Source organism: Chelon labrosus, assembly GCF_963514085.1.
Source record: "Chelon labrosus genome assembly, chromosome: 6".
In the NCBI taxonomy this organism is placed as follows: Eukaryota; Metazoa; Chordata; class Actinopteri; order Mugiliformes; family Mugilidae; genus Chelon; species Chelon labrosus.
In genome coordinates, this window is record NC_140342.1 from 1,359,722 (window position 1) to 1,381,616 (window position 21,895).

Genomic DNA, 21,895 nt, shown 5'->3' on the forward strand with positions numbered 1-21,895 from the left:
CTGCAGGTATGATTAATGCATGCTACATAATTACACTAGTCAGTGGCTTGTGTTGCATCAGACCCTCTGTTTAACTGCAGTTGATAAGCTGTGATTCTGTGAAACATCTCACATTTCTGAAGTGAAGAAACACACAGTGATACACTATATTACCAAAAGTATTCGCTCTCCCATTCAAATGATCAGAATCAGGTGTTCTAATCACTTGGCCTGGCCCCAGGTGTATAAATTCAAGCACTCAGGCATGCAGACTGTGAAACAAGACATTTGTGAAAGAATGGGCCGCTCTCAGGAGCTCAGTGAATTCCAGCGTGGAACTGTCATAGGATGCCACTTGTGCAACAAATCCAGTCGTGAAATTTCCTCGCTCCTAAATATTCCACAGTCAACTGTCAGCTCTATTATAACAAAATGGAAGCGTTTGGGAAAAACACAGCAACTCAGCCACGAAGTGGTAGGCCACGTAAAGTGACGGAGAGGGGTCAGCGGATGCTGAAGCGCATAGTGCAAAGAGGTCGCCGACTTTCTGCACAGTCAATTGCTACAGAGCTACAAACTTCATGTGACCTTCAGATTAGCCCAAGTACAGTACGCAGAGAGCTTCATGGAATGGGTTTCCATGGCCGAGCAGCTGCAGCCAAGCCACACATCACCAAGTGCAATGCAAGGCGTCGGATGCAATGGTGTAAAGCACGCCGCCACTGGCCTCTAGAGCAGTGGAGACGCGTTCTCTGGAGTGATGAATCACGCTTTTCCATCTGGCAATCTGATGGACGAGTCTGGGTTTGGAGGTTGCCAGGAGAACGGTACATTTCAGATTGCATTGTGCCAACTGTGAAATTTGGTGGAGGAGGAATTATGGTATGGGGTTGTTTTTCAGGAGCTGGGCTTGGCCCCTTAGTTCCAGTGAAAGGAACATTGAATGCTTCAGGATACCAAAACATTTTGGACAATTCCATGCTCCCAACCTTGTGGGAACAGTTTGGAGCGGGCCCCTTCCTCTTCCAACATGACTGTGCACCAGTGCACAAAGCAAGGTCCATAAAGACGTGGATGACAGAGTCTGGTGTGGATGAACTTGACTGGCCTGCACAGAGTCCTGACCTGAACCCGATAGAACACCTTTGGGATGAATTAGAGCGGAGACTGAGAGCCAGGCCTTCTCGACCAACATCAGTGTGTGACCTCACCAATGCGCTTTTGGAAGAATGGTCAAAAATTCCTATAAACACTCTCCTCAACCTTGTGGACAGTCTTCCCAGAAGAGTTGAAGCTGTAATAGCTGCAAAAGGTGGACCGACATCATATTGAATTCTATGAGTTAGGAATGGGATGGCACTTCAGTTCATAGAATGAGTAAAGGCAGGTGAGCGAATACTTTTGGTAATATAGTGTATGTTGCCAATGATTTAGAACAAACGGCATTAGGCAAAACTCTGCTTATGTATAAGATGTCAGATGAATAAATGGTCTTTGTGGCCCAGGAAACATTAACACTACTAAAATAATGAGGGAGAGGCTCATTGACTCATAACTGATACTAGCTGTTTTTCAAGTTAGTCTATTGTATATCAGTTCAGTGGGCCCAGGTTACATTCATTTTATTCAATATATTACTAGGACTTTTTGTTACACACCGTGTGCCGTTAAATATGTCTTAAATTTACCATAACTTCAACAGAAACACTGGTGTTTGTGTAAATCTGTGATAGCAACATCAGACCTGAATAAAAACCATCTGTGCCCCTCTAACCATATGCCTGCCTTCAATCTGCATTTGTCTTCCTTGTAGGAAGAGCACACTCTGTGTTCAATGTCAGGAGGTGCAGTCACTCCAGAAAGCCAGCTGGAGGACTCAACTTCTCCTGCAGATACCACTGAAGATGATCTGCTTCCTATGAGGCCATGGGGAAGGAGCCAATCACTGCCTGCCTACGCTGACCTGATCATGGTAAACTACAGGGATAGTGTTTGAATGAGATTTTTCCAAGTCTGATGCCAAGATCTCTGATATGTGAGAATACGTTTTGGCCACTGGTACTATTCCTACTCCGCATACGAACACTGTAAGGCCAAGTTGTTCCTAACACTGATGAAAATGGACCCATAGTTATGTGAAAAAGTAAATGCATCCTATTAACATTTTTGACTTACAATGCATGGATCTGCATGCTTGCATAATTCATCCACTCGCCAATCACCCAAACACCCCTTTTATCAGTCATTTAGAAACCAACATTACTTCTCTGTGGGACATAGAGTATGTAAGTGTGATGATATGATAAATACTCTGCAATAGGCTGCTTTAAATAAGTAAAAACTTATGTAAAGCAAAAGTTCTACAGTTCCGTTAAAATACTCCAATTACATTGCCATCATTTATTCAAAAATATCAATACAAAAATTTTAACTGATCCAATATTTTTTAGTTTAAATAGTAGAGTATTGCTCTGTGTCTTGCATAATAAAACCAGTCATAAGTCATCTGTCAGCATTATCTGTAAACCTCTCCTCCATGCAAAATTCCTTCAGATTCAAGATGAATGAGGGTTTCTGCTTGTTTTCAGTCCTCCCACAGTGGGATTCAAATCAGGCCACTCCAGAACCTTTCATTTCATAACATTAACATTTCCATCACCATGTTTCACAGATGCTATCAGGCTCTCCCTTTGGTCTTTGCCAAGGAAAGTCTGTGCAGCCTTTTTCTTAGATTCATGCACATTGACACCAGCAGTTTCAAGATTTACCGGCAGATCCTGTGACGAAATGTTAGGGAGGCTGGTTATAGGTCCATAGTTGATGTCTCACTTAAGAGTAGGTTTTTAAGGAGAGCTTTGCAGTAGTTAGTCTGTCACTAAAGATAGAGTAGTCAAGATTAATGTGATATAGTAAAACATCATTGAGTAGACATGTTGATGGTTTGGATGAAGTAATTGCTGAAATAAATGGGCAAGAGATGGAAGCAGTCTGAATATTGATTAGGTCCTACTGATATTTGTAATGCCATTGCATGATACCCCTTAAATGTTGTGGAAAAAAATTCTTAAATTATTTTTCCCATGCTTACAGTTACTGTATATTAGTACAAAAAAACTCACGAAGTCATTACTACTGAGAGCTAGGTGGACTTGCTCTAAATTAGTGGAATGACACTTTTTTTTCAGCTTTCACAATGTCGGCCTTAAAGTGTCACGTTTGCGAATTGTATCAAGGATCTAGCCTTTCCTGTTTCATGCAGTGCTGTCAACAAGATGAGATAATCATTCAATCAATAAGGGTTAATTAATTTACACTGACTCATTCTTTCTGTTGCAGCCAGGAATCAATAACGCATGCTAATTCAATGTGTTAATCAGTTATCAAATGATTTACTAATAGAGATTTAGACAAGAGATACATACTTATACAGATCACATTTAATAGTTCACATTTATGTTTCCTGGTTTAAAGCATTAGTATTTTTTTAGGTTCTCGTGGGTAACTTTCTTGTGTTACTTTTTTATTCATATAATTTAGGTAATGTGGTAAAAGAACCAGTCTCTGTGGGATGGGTGGCAGCCCTAAAAAAACTGCAGAGGAGTTACACATGGTTACGACGATCATTTTAGGTATCTCATTACTGGTGACATGAGTTCGAATAGTTCCAAGTAAGATTCATCATAACTCGCAAGGGCAACAGGAATTGGATACAGACTCAGTTTCTTATCAGGTGCGTCACTAAACACTGAAAATCTATTTGAAATGTCAACAGGTTGTGTTCAAACGTGGGCCTTTTTTAGGGGTATGTTCTCCTACACATCCCATGGTGCAGATCTGCACTTCCAATTCAGCAAGTTTTGCTTGCAACGAATAGGTTACATTTCTTACATTATCGCCAGAGGAGGCAATGACTAATAACATATAGTATGGAAGTTGTGGCCACAATTCAGTTATTTTCAGAAATGTATAGGTGTTCTCAGAATGATTTAACCACAATTTATACAGATTAGCCACAACATTAAAACCACTGACAGGAGAAGTAAATAACATTGAGCGTCTTGTGACAACCCAATGTTCTGCTGAGGAAGTTTTGAACGTAGCATTGTGGATGTTACTTAGACATGTAGCACCCACCTAGACCAGAGCAGACACCCCCACCCCATAGCAATGACACTCCTTGATGGCAGCAGCCATCCCCAGCAGGATGCAGCCTGACACAGACACACAAAAAAAACATTTTAGGAACAACTAAAAAAACATGAAGAACAGCACAAGGTGTTGACCTGGCCTCCAAATTCACTAGATCTCAAACTGATCAAGTATCTGTGGGATGATCCACAGAGGCCCCTCCCCTCAACCCATAGAACCCAACTAACAGCATTGTTGCCAGACACCACAGGACACCCTCAGAAGGCCCATGTCCATTCTCTGATGAGTCAAAACTGTTTTGGAGGCACAAGGGAGACCTGCACAGTATTAGGAAGGCGGTCATGAAGTTATGCTGATCAGTGTAGATGCAACTTTCCCTGTCCAGTTGATCCATTTAAATTATTTGTTTCTGTTACAGCTACCTGACTGTCTTTGTCTCTCTGTCTTATGTACATAATTTCACCAGGGGGGCAGTGGTACATCTTTCTGCAATAATCTAGCAAGTACCAGAGAAGACAATGACAGTGGGACCAGCTCACCAAAGGTAGTTTTGTTATAACCTAACACGTCTAATTTTGCACATTACTAATTATGTGTACGGCAAAACACTTTAGGTTACCAAATTACTACTACTAACAACCATAATTTTGAATATTTGTTACACTGTCTAATATAGACCATTAATCCACCACATGTCCCACTTGGTTTTGGAGACAATAATTATAATGTTCCATTTGTCCACAGATGGACAGATCTGACATAGAGGACGACACAGAGGAAGGTGAGATCAACAATGAAGGGGTCAAAAAGGGAGAGCAGGAAGGGTCCACTGTTGAGCCACACCCTCTCAGCCAACTGGACTTCTACCAAGCTGACCCCTTTGCCCGTTGTCGGAATGACGGTATGTATAAGACAAAGTGCATAACCTGCTGTTGGACTGATACTATTACTAAATTACTTACAAACAAAATTTAATATGCACTACTGGCTCTGTGATCCATGGATTTCACGAAGCCTTCATGCTGCGCCAGCTGCCAAAAGACTGTTTATGCAAGAAATGTCAGAAATCCTCCATTATCTGTGTTCTGAGCAAGACAGTCAGACATGAAAGTCAAGCCAGAAACACACTGCAATAGCTTCCTTAAATGATACTAGTGTTTATTTTATTTTATTGAGTTTTTAATGTTGTTGTGTAATTGATGGATTGTTCTGTTAAAAGTGAAGAAAGACAATTTCCCTGTTTCCTTAGAATCTGCTGCTTCTTCACTAATCCCCTGAAAATGACTTCCTGTAAATTTTTTACATTAATTTTCTGGTTGGTGCTGCTAATAAGAACTTGAAAGTACTGGTTGACTTGCTATTAGCTGTGTCCATTACGCTGGGCTGCATTGTGTAGGTTTGCCTGTGTGTAGGTATATGTGTGTAAACAAGATGACTGAAGGTGTAAGCATGAGAATTTTCTTTATATCTTATTAATACCACATTAGATAATTATTAACTGTATATCTCTTTGTATCTGTATATGTATAACTCTGTGTAAATACTGTATACAGTTGGTTATTATTTATACTGACATTACTGATATTTATACTTTTACTTGTAGAAACCTAGACCCCCAAAACAGGCTGTGGGACTCTTTATCTACTAACAGATAAAGAGCCCATCAATTTTGGCATGTCTTTCCCTACAATCATTGCTGTACAGATTTGTCGTTGGAAGCTAATATGGAAACTTTTCATTTTCTTAAAAAGATTGACTTTACTTTGTAGTAAAATACACCTATTAATCCACACATCATCAATTAAACTCTATATCACATCTCATTTTTTTAATATATTATACATTTACATTAAAGTGATTTTCCAATTTTTTTCTTACTTGATTTGTAGATGACCTCTTCAATGAAGACCTGTTCCCTAAAACAGACTCTTCTGGTAAGTTATTTTACTTATTTTAGTGTATGCCTTATTTTACTTTACTTGATATGGCTATGACATCAGTTTTGCTTACCATAAAATATAGTATATATATTGTTGTATCTGGAAACACTAGGGCATGTAACTGAATTATTTTACTATTGCACTTGGCTTGAGTTCAATTTATATATTCTAAGTCTGTTAAATTATCTGTTTTTGTCAGATGGATTTCCTTCAGACCCTTTCAAGGGCAGCAACCCCTTTGCTGCAAATATTTTATTTTCAGAGGCAAACGTCAGCACTGATGAGGGTAAAAGAAATGTTGCAGATGAAGCAGATACCAGCCTGTCCTGTGCTGAAAACAAAGCCTCAACAGGAACTCAGTGCTTTGAGTCAGAATTCCCAGATGAAGACAGTGATATAGAGATCAGCTACAGCCAAGAGGACCTGGATGCCATCACTATGGGAGATAACTGCCATGGATTTAAACCCATTCAGAGCTCATCAGAAGAGCTTGGGCCTGTGCCAATCAAGGGCTGGCAGTCCCAGGGCCAGTATTCTGTAGAATCAGACCCTAATGGGTATGAGTTGGACCTAGGTACTGTCTCCCCACCTTCTGACATTGACGAACACTGCCAGAGATCTCTAGATTGGGAGGCTACCACTGAGGCAGCAGCAGTACTAGAACAAGGTAATTTATTTAATTTCACATATTGAGGTTACATGTTGATTTTGACCTACACAAACCATACTGTACATTATATATTATTTCAGAATCAGAATCAGAATACTTTATTAATCCTTCAAGGAACACTGACCTTGTCATGACATTTAAATGATTTACTATTTTATATATTTTGACTTTTAACTAAAAAAAATAGTAACACAATTAAACAACTGTGTTACTAACTTCTTAGTAATGCAAGATTAAAATTTCAATGAACTGTTTATTTAGTTGCTTGTTTAAGTCTTGCACTTGATGTTTTATATTTCAAGCCATAACCTTGTCTTGTGTTCATGTGATAGGTCTCAACTCCGGTTCAGCTCAGGCTGTCACCGAGCATGGTGAACCTTTGGAACCGGATTGGACAGGCAACATAGAGCCAACTCTGCCGCTTGATACAACTTCCAGTAATGTGATAGAATGGGTTGGCAACACTGAAAAGGAACCCCGAAATCCTGTGTCTCCCCAGAACTCATTAGATTCCAATAACCTTTTCATTCAACCCAACTCAGATCGAAATAGTTTTGAGATGAGCTATGAACCAACGAGTCAGTCTTCTTTTGACCCATACGGGTTTAAACTCAGCCCAGAGCATTCTAATCACACACTATTAGATCCTGATGAAGCTGAATTGAGTCCAGACCCTGCTGAAAAAGACCTTCCTTTTGACCCTGAACCCCTCTCTACTCAAGCAGACCCAATCAACTTTGATCCTTTTGGTTATGACGTCACTTCCTCTCAGATTGTACAGGACTCCGATCCTTATGGTTTTAAGCTCAGCTCAGAGGAGGAAAACCAGGAGGTATTGGACCTCTGTGGCCATGACAACCCAGAGGCAATGGACCTTTGCACCTATGACAACAATGAGCAAATAGAACCCACTGACTGTAGTAACCAAGTGGTACTGAAACCTGAAAACTATGAAAACCAAGAACTGATTGGACATTGTAGCCACAATAATCAGGAACTGTTTGTTTTTAACAATGAAAAAGACAAGGTGGAACCATCTAGACTTTCTCATGCAGCATTAGATTTTAATGATAACCAGAAACTCCAGGATCTCTGCAGGCATGACAACCAAGAGGTGGTGGAACCCTATAGCAATATTAGTAATGAGAAACTACTTGAACCATACAACTATGATAACCAAGAAGTAGTGGAACCTTGTAGCCCTGACAGTCAGGAACATCTGGATTTCCTCCATCCTGAAAATCAGGAAGTGGTAGATTTAGATAGCCATGGCAACCAAGAACTACTAGTTTGTGGCAGCAAAGAAAATCCAGAAGTACTGGTTTTAGGTAGCCACGGTAACAAAGAACCCCAAGATGTAAGTGGCAATGAAAATCAGGAATTGCTAGACTATGGCAACCAGGAGGTGCTAGACTTATTGAGTCAGGATGTTTTCCCTGAAGCAAGCAATAATCAATGCATTGTGGAGCACGAACTCAATATTAGTTTCACCAATACCAGCTCAGACAGTGATGTGGCATCAGAAGACCTGCTGGGATTGGAACTCGGTAATACCAGTATCTGCACTGCCAACACCACAAAAACTAACACTGCTGGTACACTTAACATGGCAGGTAGCAACAAGTCTGCCAACCTAGACCTCACTGCATCCACTGTTCCAAACTGTCACAACTTGTTAGAAGGTGATCTGGGTTCAGTGTTTGGGACCGGAGGTTACATTGGTTGTCCTGATGTTGCGGATGACCTAGAGCCGCTGGATAGAAGGCAGGCAAACCCTGTAGCAGAGGTGGAACAACCGGTCAGACCAGTTAGACCTCCTCGGCCATCTCTCAGGGTAAGTTGGAGAACACATACATGTGTTTTTTTTTTTTAATTCAAGATTTAAGTCAGGTTTATTGTCACTTCCACAATATGCATGTTACTTTATAAATGGAAATCATATGTGTAATCACTTTTATTACATTTTTAGTGTTTTAAGTGGGCTGGTACGCTCAGACACACAGTACTGCCACTTTGATTCATAATGGCACTTAAAATACATTAGCCAAGGGGGCCTCTCTTTGTTTGTTCTTGCAGAAGTGCTCTAACATAAATAAAGTTACAAGCCTGTAACTTTATTTGTGTCTTCACTAGACCACACACCAAGGCCAGTTTAAATAGTTGATATAGTTTATACAGCCCCTGGGAAAACTCCACATTGAACATGGTTCTTAATTTGTGAATGTTGTGAAAATCTGTATAGTTTATTTGCTTCCCTCTAGCAGTTCAGAATGTGATATTCTCAGTTACACAATTTGTCCACCACATGCCATTAGAGAAAGTATTTTTGCTGTAAATTTCCTTGTTCATTACTTGTCATAATAACACAATTGATCATTATAGTGATTTGGTGATTATAGTGAACATTCAGTATGTCATGGATTATCCAGGGGAGGTAGGACCCAAGTGCTGGACAAAGAGTGAGGAGGCAGTAGTGGGCAAAAAACTAAGTTTAATTAAACAAAAAGGTAATCAAAAGCGCCACGAAGGAACCACGAAGAACAAAAATCAAAACTCTCAAAAAGACAAAAATGTAACATGAGACTGGAGACGAAAACACTCAGAACACTGGGAGCACTGGAGACACACAGAGGAGTAAAAAAAAAAAGAACAGTAGTATGACGCAACAAGGAACAAAGGGGAAGGCAGGGCTATATATGCACACACGAGGAACAGAGGGGTGACGAGACACAGATGACACAAATCAAGAGAAGACAAGGAGGAAACCAATGACCTAATCAAAAACACAGGGAAACACAGGGAGTAATACAACAGGAAATCAAAAACTTAACAAAATAAAACAGGAAACAGGAAAACAAGAAACATGAACAAAACTCAAAACGCAAACACAGAAACCACAAAACCAGAACCATCACACAGTATTTGTCAAGCTCTAGAACTCAGGTAGTAATTTGGATCAAAGGATGGTGTTGTTGGTCAGCCTTCCACCAAATATTTACAAACTTAAAGGATTGAGGGATTCTGAGGATAGCTCAACAGCTGCAGCCATAATGTTGCATACATTCTGTCTTTGAAGATTCTCAGTCATCCAGTTCAGGTATTTATTATTATTAGTGTGCACTTTGGTTTGGTACTTTGTTTTATGACTTGCCAGAATAATACTGTCATATAACTTCAAAGTGCAGTGCAGGGTAGTGCAGGGGTCTCTATCTTCAAATATTAGCATACTAATGACCTAAACAAAAAGACAATGGTGGCTTTGTTAGATTTTTGTAAAGTCAGCATCAACATTTTAGCATGCTGGTATTAGCTTAGCTAATACCACCAACAGCAACCTTATAGAACAGCTGGTTCTATAAGGTTCTCTGGACAAAAGTTGAGATCACATGAATTCTCTTGTTCAAAAGTTGAAATTAGACTAGACTATTGAAAAGTCACTGCACATCACACACAATTGTGGATCAATACACTGAAACGTAAAGGTGTACTTGGATAGGCCCTCATTGATTTTGTGTCTTTCATGTGTTTTTAGGCCAAGGAAAAGGCTCAGCCTCAAACTCAGGGCATTGACCTGAAGTGATCTCTCACCAAGCAACACTGATGTGGCGGAGTTCCCGTGACAACAACAGGGGCGCAGGACGTGAAGCAGATGGGACTTGCAGTAAGAGGATGGGCAATAAATTGGAATAGACAAAAAAGGAAGGCTGATCAAGAGAGACTATTCTGTGTTTATATGCCATTTAATTAGTCCTTTAAGTCAGAAAGGCAAGATGTAAAAACTGCCATGAGTTGAGCTGACTCCAAAGGATTTATCAAAGATAGTTATTCCCTTGTGTTTTTACCTTAGATGATACCTTAAATGTCCCTAATTTGATTTGAGATCAATGTTGGTCATTGTCATATGTATAACTGCTATTGTGTTATTTTTAATTATCTAGTCTGTTTGTAGATTAGGTTGCATATGAGCTGTGGAGACAAGTATACTGATGTATACTGTGTACATATCCATACCATCCCTTTGTCAACTGTCAACTGTTTTAACTTAGCAGGTATTTAAACTCTGAAGCTAAGCTGAAGCTAATCATATTAAAGTAAAAGTATAAAAGTATAAAAAAGTATTTACCACCTGGCCAAATTTAAATGAGGAAAAAATTGTTAGGTTTAAAAAACTATGTAAAAATAGTGTAAAGTAGTATTTTCTGCATTCACTGAAGACCCTGAAACCATACTCAATTGTCTCTTTTCTGGTTTATGAAAACATATAATAACTGACGGTGGAAATGACTTGTCTACCGAATCAAACATGCTGGTGCATATAAGCTAATGTACTGTGCCTCCTGACCAATGACACCTTGGTACTAATGCACACCAGACTTCCTACTCCAGACCACAGACTGCAAACTTTCCAGTTACTTTTAACCTGCCTGTTTTTCCATTGTGAGGGATAACATCTAACAAGAGTATCCTGGTTACACAGATAAATTATAATTTCACTTCCTGAACAGAACAAACAGAACAAACATCAGATGATTTTTATTATTATTATTATTATTATTATTTTGTAGTTTAGTAGTGCTTTTGATCAGTCACATCTAGTATCATGCAATCATATGTTTCACACCACTGGACAATGAGCGGACACCCACCTATTCAAGCAGCCTCTGCTCCGTGGTTTGGTCCGCACCAGGGTTCTACTTTCAGCTTTCACCCTTGCCTAAATTAATTGTACTAATTGGTCAAACAGACCAGAATTAGTTTTAAGTTGACCAAACACATGTTCTACAGTCTACACCCTCCCTGAAAGGGGATATTTCCGTGTTTGTCATTACCCACAAACCTGATATAAATAATATTCCTTGGCATACTGTAAAAGATTATCCATTAGCAGTATATTTTCCTATGGATGCTCAGGGAACTAGGCCAATTTAACATGCATGAACACTAGCTAAAGCTTGCATGACTATGATGCTGTGAGTTGAAATTCCTACACACTGTAATAGTAACTGCAGATTTACCAGAGACATACATACTTTATTTATGCTGTGTTATATGCACTCAATGAACTTACACTCAGTGACAGGCATGTACTGCCAATGAACGCACCAGATGACTGTGGGACTGTAGAATGATTTGCAGCAAGGCTGACTGCTGGTTCAACTAGATTTGGCCCCATTCACCAGTAACAGCATATTTAGGTGGAAAATCCACAAACTATCTAAGAGTATGTAGTTCAGCTCTACCTTTTCCGATGTGATGAGCACATGTCATCATACTCCTTGATTTTGCTCTTCTGATGGTTTTTATCTTCTTTTTTCTGTGAATAGGCCTCCATCCGTCAAAACGACATCCTCCTGAATTTGCACTCAAATAAGTCTCCAAACTTTAACTGATAATTGCTAATACAGACTTCATAACTCTTAGCAACAAAAACAACAACAACAACTAAGCAACAAACGAAAGACACCTTCTTGAAGAAATAAAAAGAAACCCTGATCACAATCTACGCTCAGTAGATTAGAACATAATCCTTGTGGCACATTTTCCAGGCAGGTAATGGTCACTTGGTACCAAATGACCTATGATATGGTGCCAAGAAATCCCAAACACGATTACATCACATGCTGTCATGTTATTGACACTAAATTCTGACTCAAAGCAAAAATCGAGACTTATCACAACAATTGTCTGTCCCCACTTTGGTATCTGCTTCCTCTTGTGTAAATGTGCAGTTATACCACAAGACTTAATGCAAATTCATGTACAAATGTACATATTCACACATATAAACCTCATTTAAATGTATATAAGAGGCCTGAGTGAGACAGATCTTAAGCTATGCTGGCCACACTAAAGGGCAACTACAGTTGTCCTTAGCTGTTGTTGCGTGACAATGAGCTGCTAATAATATTTTCTCATGTGTCAACATAATTCATCATAATATAGATAGTTCATAAGAATACTGTATTTATTACTGTGTATATGGTGTTTAAAGCCCCCCCACAAAATCATGTCCATTTAAAAGCTGCTTACTGCTTATACTGCCTTGTATTTGTTATTCATACATTTCATTAAATATACATGGTGGACATGGATTTTGATTTAAAGGCTGGAGATGTGAATTACTGATACTTATGCAAACATAAAGTAAACCTACAATTTGCAAGTCATGCTCCACACCAAAAACCTGATATAACAATTACACAGGACATAACTGTGCTATGTAATCTGTACATGTGGTAAAATCACTGGACGCTGGTGAATACTTCCAGTACCGTGCCTCGCAATATATGTGATCCATCTCTATATCACCTAAAAATACAAAACAACATAAAGCATGTGTCCACACTAGCCATCATTTTCAGAAAGTGTGTTCATGTTCAAAGTAAAAGATGAAAGTCAGATTCCAAAACTGTGACTAATAAATTAAAACAATGAAATAATAATGAATCCCACTGAAGTACTGTTGCTAGTCACTACTGTTGTAAAGTTGTGGAGGAACATGATCACAGTTTTCAATATTTTAGAAGCACACAGAAGAATGCTGATGTACTGCCTCCCTGACTGACTTGCCCACTGCTATCCAGAGTGATTTGGAATTAGTTGCTTGTGTTCAATAAGAATTGAATAGTTTGTGTGATACAGTTCTCATATTTCTGTCCAAGAAGAGTGTGAAATACCTAAACAGCACCATGAAACCAGACTATTTTTAGTTTTGTCCCTGTTGAACACATTTTGAAGTTTCTACTTCCCTTTCTGATTGTTCAATTTAAAATGTACTCATTCACTATTAAATCCATCTGTTAGTCACAATGACCGAATACTGTCACAATGTTTGTAAAGTTCATCTTTCAGTCACATGTTCTCCGCTGTCAAATCTTTCTTTGTGAGAAAATCTCTGTAGGTGGACCTGTTACTGCAGATGCTAAGGAGAAACATAAATGCATGCTGCTGCTTAAGCCAATTTCTGTTTTATGTCCAAGTATACCTGTTCAAGTACCTAGTCAACATATTCTTTCATCAAAAAGGGAAGTTCATGAATGGATTTACAAATATGTCTCAGTTTTCTGCTCATAGTTTCCTATTAAATCATGGACAAAATACCCAAGTGTCCCACATCTGAGTTGACATCTGCCAGTCTCCTTGTGCTACTCCTGTTTAACATTATAATAGATGTTGGAAATATATCACTGTATATGTATATAGTGTAAAGGACAACAAACATCATGTTTCATGCACTGTAAAATGGACGAGGTTAGCAACCAATATTATTATTTACACAGATGGCTGTTAAATTATTTTTTTTACTAACACATTTATTTTTGTATTTATTAATTTACAAGCTGTAAACCTTTTTTTCCTTCTTTTTTGCTGTGTGCCTGTTCCCTATCATACAGATTTATGCATTTTAAAAGTCATGGTTGAGTGAAACCACATCCAGATAACTTCTGATAAATTGTGATGATGATCATATATGATGTATGTCTTGATGTTTAAATGTGACGTTCTGTGATGAAAGAACTAAGAAATTAAACGCATCTATAATTCAGCATGTGTCCTACTTCAACTTTAAGAGACTTAACAGACTGTGTCACTTCGAGCTTGCAGCTGAAACTCTTATTTTTTGCCACTTAAAGGCAGTAGAGCATCCTGAAACAAATAATCCTTACCAGAAGCCTTTTGTCATTAGAGTGTAAATAGAACATTTCAAGCTCTCTTTTGGTCTCCACCAACTCTTGCCAGATATTACTGGATAAATGATCCACTATGTTCACCAGCTAGCACTGATAAAATGCACCTAATTACTAGGCACAAATTTGTCACTACAGCTGCTGCTGCTGCTGCTGGATACAAGACCATACCAGAAATTGTCCATATGTCATGGCTGACTACCTCTCCAAACTCCAGAACTTACTAATAACTACTTAGTTTATAAATCGAAATAAGACATGATTAGCTTTAAAAAAATATTATTTATTAATAAAGAAATTAGCAGGATTGTGTGCGTATGTGTCAATTTTAGTTTTTCCATCCTTTGGATCAACAAAGATAGAATTGTGACACAAAAACAGAGTAAAATATAGTTGAATATCAGTGTTTAGAAGATGCAGTTGTACTGACACATAGTTATAAGAAGAGGATGTAGTAGTAAACAGTGAAGATATAAAACTGAAGAGAGACCAGCTCCCTGTCTTTGAAAAATAAAAAACAAGTGCACAGACACATTAAATAGCCACAGATGACTGAGGTATTTGGAGGGCATTGTTTCTTTGTCTGCGGCATCTGCAGCAGAGGACAGTCACCGTCACGATGATGATGAGGACTGTGATCAGGATAAAGACTACCACAACCAATGCTCCAAGACTCAAATCTGGAGAAACAAGAAGAGGATTCAATTCATTTCAATTGAAATTCATATACTGGCGATTGGCGATGGCAAGGAAAAACTCTAAGCAAAAGAAACTGTAAGCAAAACCCAGCCATACAGTGTGCTCCTAAAGATAATGTTAGAAAAATATAGATATATTTCCATTTAAAGAAAATTCTGATGGGCGCACAAACTCGTAGCGGCACTGTATGTCTCAGATGTCTTTACTATGAAGTCAAAAATAAATAAATTACTCAATAAAGAAGTTAATATGCTCAAATGCAGGAAGAAAATAAATAAATGTAGATGGTAATACAGCATATATTAAAATGTGTCATAAAATGTTTAAATAGTTTAAATACTGTCATGAGCCTGGCCATCAGGGGGGCAATGCATGTATTGTTAATCTATGAACTGTATTGAACCTATTCAATCTCATGAAACAGTTTTAAAGACAACACAGAAATAAATAATATGTCAAAATCAAAGGGAAAAATGCTAAGGTTAAACAATACAGAGATAACCACATTATTAACTCAAATACATTTTAAAATGATTAAATTAATAGTGAAAATTGTTGATGCATTTAATAGCATATTCATTCAACAAACTATTTTTTTCTTTTTTCTTTTCTGTTTTATTTCTCAATACTGTACTATTCCTGTACTCAATACTAAGTACAAATGCAGAGTTATGATTTCTATATTCTTTTTTTCATTTTTTTTATTTCAGTTGTGTTCTGCATGCAGCCCTTGGTATTTCTCAAGCTTCTCATGTTCCTTTTTCCTGGTGTTGCTATCACTCAGGGAGTTCACATGGGCAGGAAGCAGTAGTGGACTAAAACGCTCCTTTTCCAACAGAGCCTCTGGTCCTTCAGTGTATGTGACATGCTTTTAATGTTTTGAGTCCGTGGTTGCCAGTCAGATTTTCCTCGCTGTGGTCTGCTGGGGCAAACTCCTTACCAACTGATTCCGAGGGCTGCTTATTCTTATTCTTATTCAGCAGCTGATGGTTATCAAATACGTTTTCTATATACACAGTTGTTCCCAACTATATGATATATGCCATAATTTGACGCTACATAAATAAAATTGTAGTATAATGTACTGAAAGTATGTGCACCTTTCGGGCTGCCGTGTATAAATGTACACAGTTGCTTGCTCCATGCTCCTTGCTGTGTGGCTTTGGGTCTGGACGGGATGAAAGCTGCCACCATGAAGCAGTAACTCTGTCCTGCATCCAGATCGGACACCTCTGCTATACTGCTGTCAGATGTCATGTCTTTCTGTCAGGAAACAACAGGACACATTGCAGTGGACTTATCATTCCTTAGCATTCAGACATTTACTCATGTAGAAGTTTTTGATTTTAATAATTTACATAGCATATCTGAAACTGGCGGTGGAAAAAAGATTCGGGATCCAGCTCACTGAACCGGTCACCAAAGAAGACTCAAGAATCATGAATCTAAATGTCTATTGAACCGGCTCAGCTGAGTCCTACCACGTTTGATTGATATAATCAATAAACGGCACCATTCAAACATCTTATATCTCATTCGGCAGAGAAGCAAAATGTGCTACCCGAGTTGACCACTAGCAAACTAAGGCACTCAGCCAGCAGGGACTCATGAGTAGCGAATCTGTAGCGATTCGCTACTCATGAGTCCCTGCTTTACCGAGATCAGGGAGTCAACAGTCATTGTTCAGCAGAGAAATGAAACTTAACCGACTCAGGGATCATTCTCATCTCTGAGAAAACACAAATGCTCGTAATCTGTTGCCGTCTATAGCCAGTCTAAAGACAGAAAGAAATGACCATATTTTAAAATTTAAACCATTAATCACAGACAAGAATGTTTTCCTCTAGTAACGTTATGATGCTGAATCTCACTGGAGCCTGTTGTGAGTGAATGAATATCCTACTCTGCATCCACTCCACAACATTTTAGACCATGAGAAAATAAAATATTCTTTAATGACCCTGTCCTCATTCATTTGTTTTTTTGTTTTGTTTTTTGCACAGCTTAATTTTGAGCTTTAGGTTTAGGCTTATGTAAGATACTTGATATTATTTTCAGTGGCTATGTATCAAAACTGATAAATGGCAATAACAGGTAATTGTAATAATCCTTTATTAGATGTTTACTATGCTTTATTATGTCTTGAGTGAATGTACTGGAAACACTTTGAGTGACTCCGATTGATCCGAATCCCTCAAAAGATCCGAGTTTTACACTACTATCTGAAACTGATCAATGTCATATATTTTTATGTTTTAGTTTTTTTCTAGTCTTTTCATTTTTGTATTCACTCAATAGTATTCAGTGAATACATAGTCACCAACTTGCATTACATTTCTGAAGGCCTCCTGTTGAAGGCAGGTATCAAAATCAACAATGCAATTGAAATTTTTAAGAACTGGTTCAAAACCATCAGTGTCCACAGAATAATTGGTATGAAGCTGTTATTTATCCTCTAATTTACCGTCTTCTTAAGGTGCAAGTAAAAACGTTGTGTTGCTGTTTTCAAATCTTTGGACTGTTGATGGGTACAGAGTGATTGATCCATAGAATCGAAGGTTGCTCATTTTGGCATTACAATTGTAAAGCTGAATATATTGTTTGCATATAGGGTTAATTTTCCTAGGTGTGATGCAGAAGCATTGTAAGGAACACTCTTGTGATGAACTGAAAATCGGTTTGGAAAGACTTCTTTTTAAGAACTGGAAGAGGAAACAAGAGTTTTGTGAAAGCAGATGGGGGTGTGGGGGGAAGCGCTGCTCATTCTCTCCATGCTCACACATTTCTTCTTCAGTCCTGGATTTCTCTTCTCAGCTGCCTCCTATTTTCCTTTTTGTTTATTCGGTCATTAATAGCTAAGATGAGTCATTCTTTTTTTTTTTTTTTTTTTGGCTGTACTCGCTCCAGCAGTAAACTGCCATGTGTTTAGAAAATCCCTGTTGGACTGCACTGGTCATTCTTAGGAGCAGTGAAAGAGAGGGAGTAATCCTTTTGTGTTATGTTCAAATTTCACTTAGGCCAGACATAATAATAAAAATAAGAAACACTAAAGCCTGAGGGCCTTAATAACATTTTGAACATCGTATCAGAGACAGTGTTCACAGGTAGTTACTGTACTTTTCCTGTGCTTCCAGACTTGTAGTAGCTGATCTTGTACTTGAGATCATTCTTGAGAATGTCTCTGATGCTGAGCTGTTCGTCGCCACGATGGATACCGGTCACAGGATCGGTGATATTGACAATTACTCTCCTTTCATCCACAGCCTCCACGGTGAATTCCACAGCACTGATATTACCTGAGGACCAAACAATCAACACCGATGATGAAATTACTTGTCTGACTTATTCCCACAGTCTAAAAGCATCTCATGACACAGTCAAACTATCATTTGTGCTATCAATGTTAGATGTACAGAAGGTGCTGAGAGGTGTATTAGGTAACACATTAAAATGCTGTCTTTTTTTCTGTTGGAACAGGGAGTTCTGTGTCTCCACCAGATCATCCATATTCCTATATCAATATGGTGCACCTCTGGGAAAAAAATCCACATTCTTGAGGAACATGGAATCGAGTTCAACCCTCAAATTAGTCACCTGTGGCAAATCTTACAAAACATTTTTTTTAAACAAATATTGCAATGAGTCAGCCTTCAAAATAAGAGCCCATAGAACTGTTACTTTATATAGTATACTACACTTATATGATACATTAAAAAGGTGGGGGTCATGGAGAACTGTTTCCTGGCTGGTTCTATTCTAAAAAAAACAACATCAAAGTAGTTTTCATTCATTGATCTTCTGTAACTGCTTGTCCTATGAAGGGGCGGCATTATGTCAGTGAATGTCATCAATGAATGCGTGTGTGTGTGTGTGTGCGAGATACCTACTCTCTTTATAGGGGTTGAAATTGGACGAATAAGTGTGAGGGAAGCTATCCACGTCAGCATTATAGTCAGTTTCCCCAACTTCTGTTCGAATGTCAGCTGAGTAGATCCTATTAAACAGGAATACATCAATATTTTTGGAGAGGTTAATCTGTACATAAAATAATTCCAAGTGTTTTATATTAATGTAGTCAAAAATTATAAATTAATGTTAAGTACAGTGAATATAGACTCTTAAGTCAGTAAACCCACCAGATATTGGTCTGTATTATAGAAGTAAAATAGAGGGCTTGAAGCGAAACAGTTAGTGTTCCTACCTGTCCAAGGGCATGAGGTGACTCGTCAAATCACATTCGGAAAGTTGAATTTGTGAACAATCAGGAGTCTCTTCCCAGTCACCATCATTCCTGACAGTCCCACAAAAAAAACATGCTTTAAAAATCATTTACAAAACAAATACATGCATGATGGGCATTTTAATTTAAGCTAAACCAAGTTTTGATGAAATGTCCACATCGGCTAGAGTCATGGTCGAATGAATACAGCCCATGGAAGATCTTGATTTCACTGATTCTCAGTATGATTTGGACAAACAACATTTGATCCTCTTGGATACAGTACCAACTGATGAACACAAACATGGTAAGAACTGCAGAAAATGTCTCAGATATTATATACTAAAAATTAAAGCTACTTGATAAACACCACTAATGTACAGTGCCATGTCAATACAGGTAAAAGCAGGTGTTTAAAAGTCAAGGAAATAATTGACTCCTGTGTTACATTCTGACACTGGCGACGAAGGGTAATGCTGGCAGTGTTGGAAAATGTCACAATGATGGCTAAGATTATCCCTTGGGTACATTAGCAATAAGTTTTTTGGGGTTTTTTTGGTTTTTTTTGCTGATTAACTCAGAAAGATCAGTTACCCTCTGATTGAAATGAAGCATGTTACTGAGTTAACACCACAGAAAGAATGAGCAGTGCCAATGCCCAGTTCTTGATTCATTGTGTTTTGCAAGAATGTCTTGATTGCTAGCTAAAGGGCTGCCCCAGTGATCTGGCAGAAGCACTTCCAGAACTTGCATTGCAGCATCTGTTTAACCCCTTCACGCCTAGTGTCGCGAATTCACGACGCACTGTTTCCGCTCAGACTGCAGCCGAAATAACACATGTAATACTCCAATGTCGGTTTGTGCACATTCAAAAAATTCCTAGGAACCTTTTGCAAGCACTAGTTTCTCGTAGGACCGGTCAGAGTGGTAAGCAAAAACACAAATAATTAATTTCTTTATATAATTGAAAAATCAATTCAGGCGTTAAGGGGTTAAAAATAAAAATAAATAAACTTCCTTTGCACTTTGGTCAAATTAGATTGCACACACTTCTGTAGTGCATTATGTTTTATGTATCAAGTGTACGTGTGTGTGTGTGTATGGGTGAACTCACTGAGCGAACAGGACAGTGTATGTGTACTCAGATGGTTTGGCTGTCCAGGTGAGCTTCGTGGTAAAGTCCAGAGACATCCAACGTACGTTCTCTGCCTTGGGATACAGGTTCTCATCTATCAATGAAACAATGTTTACTTTTCACTCTTCCAGAGGTTCTACATATTCAAACTTCCTATTTGCATTTCAGCACAGGAATGTAATGAAATCATGAAAGTATCACACCAAAGCACATACCACAGTTGATGAATAAGTTAGAGAAAAACCCTGATTAAAGATATGATTCACAACAGTGAACAGAGCTGAACATGAGTCAAATGTGAGGTTGTTATGCAATAGAGGGGGAAAAAAACGTATGAATGTGTGGTTTTACACTATTTACGCAGTGTATATTTAAGCAGAGATAGTATGTAGTCATGCAACATTCAATCTTGTAACATTCCATTCTCACTGCATCTTACAGTGTTTAAGGATTCTGGTTCTCTCTCTTTCTCCCCCTCTCCCCCTCTCCCCCTCTATCTATCTATCTATCTATCTATCTATCTATCTATCTAACACATCATGACATTATGTTGTTTTACCTGCGGTTATGATCCTCCAGGCAGATAGACAGATTCCCAGACGAAGCAGAGTTTTCATAGATGCCATGTTCGCAGAGCAAAATCCTTTTTCCTTTACTCTCTGGTCTTATTGTAGCTTTCTGGACTGAGGAGAAGTAACTGCTGAAAATCTTCCTTTCTGTTTAGCAGGACAAAGAATGTGGGAGCTGTAATGGGGTAGTGCTGGGGCACCATTCAGGGATACGCCTTGTTCTGCATGTTAATCCTTCCCACATGTCTGCTTGCGCATTGGGGATTCTACAGTCTAGTTCATTTTGAACTCCTCCCCCTCCTCCTCCTCCTCCTCCCAAGAGTTTTCTCTGGTAAGCACACCAAATCTCTTAAAACTTTTAGTATCTCTTTGAGTATCGAATGGCTAAACATGAGTAACAACTTACAGTAACAAGCATTCTTTCTTTTTGGGAATGGTGACATTGAGACATCAACAACACATATACCAATTAGGCATAAAATGATGACCAATGACTGGTGAAGTTAGTAACATTGACCATCTTGTAACAATTCAGTTTTCTGCTGGGAAACCTTTGGACCTGTCAGAGTGACTCACCTTATGTGAATGTTAATCAGACATGTACCACACATCTAGACCAGACCAGACCAGACACCCCCACCCCATAGCAATGACACTCCTTGATGGCAGCAGCCATCCCCAGCAGGATGCAGCCTGACACAGGCACACACACAAAAATGGTTTAGGAACAACTCAAAAAACATGAAGAACAGCACAAGGTGTTGACCTGGCCTCCAAATTCATTAGAATTACCAAACTGATCAAGTATCTGTGGGATGAGGCCCCTCCCTTCAACCCATAGGACCCG

At 38.6% G+C, this 21,895-nt stretch overlaps 2 protein-coding genes across 2 annotated transcripts; one reads left to right on the top strand and one right to left on the bottom strand.

Annotated features, from left to right (window-relative positions):
- Positions 1 to 6,959: 6,959 nt before the first annotated feature.
- On the top strand, positions 6,960 to 10,731 carry LOC311488844 (uncharacterized protein). Its single transcript, XM_084545701.1, has 2 exons — positions 6,960 to 8,572; positions 10,271 to 10,731. Exons 1-2 carry the CDS (start codon positions 7,298 to 7,300, stop codon positions 10,316 to 10,318), a joined length of 1,323 nt encoding a protein of 440 aa, XP_084401827.1. The 5' UTR covers positions 6,960 to 7,297; the 3' UTR covers positions 10,319 to 10,731.
- A 3,963-nt stretch (positions 10,732 to 14,694) lies between these two features.
- On the bottom strand, positions 14,695 to 21,276 carry LOC311489144 (tissue factor-like). The gene is made up of 7 exons (XM_084546092.1): positions 21,039 to 21,276; positions 20,459 to 20,573; positions 19,327 to 19,416; positions 19,013 to 19,119; positions 18,243 to 18,421; positions 16,226 to 16,388; positions 14,695 to 15,106 (listed from the first exon to the last, which is right to left on the bottom strand). The coding sequence occupies exons 1-7, from the start codon at positions 21,103 to 21,105 to the stop codon at positions 14,961 to 14,963; spliced, it is 867 nt and encodes a 288-aa protein (XP_084402218.1). The 5' UTR covers positions 21,106 to 21,276; the 3' UTR covers positions 14,695 to 14,960.
- Positions 21,277 to 21,895: the final 619 nt, after the last annotated feature.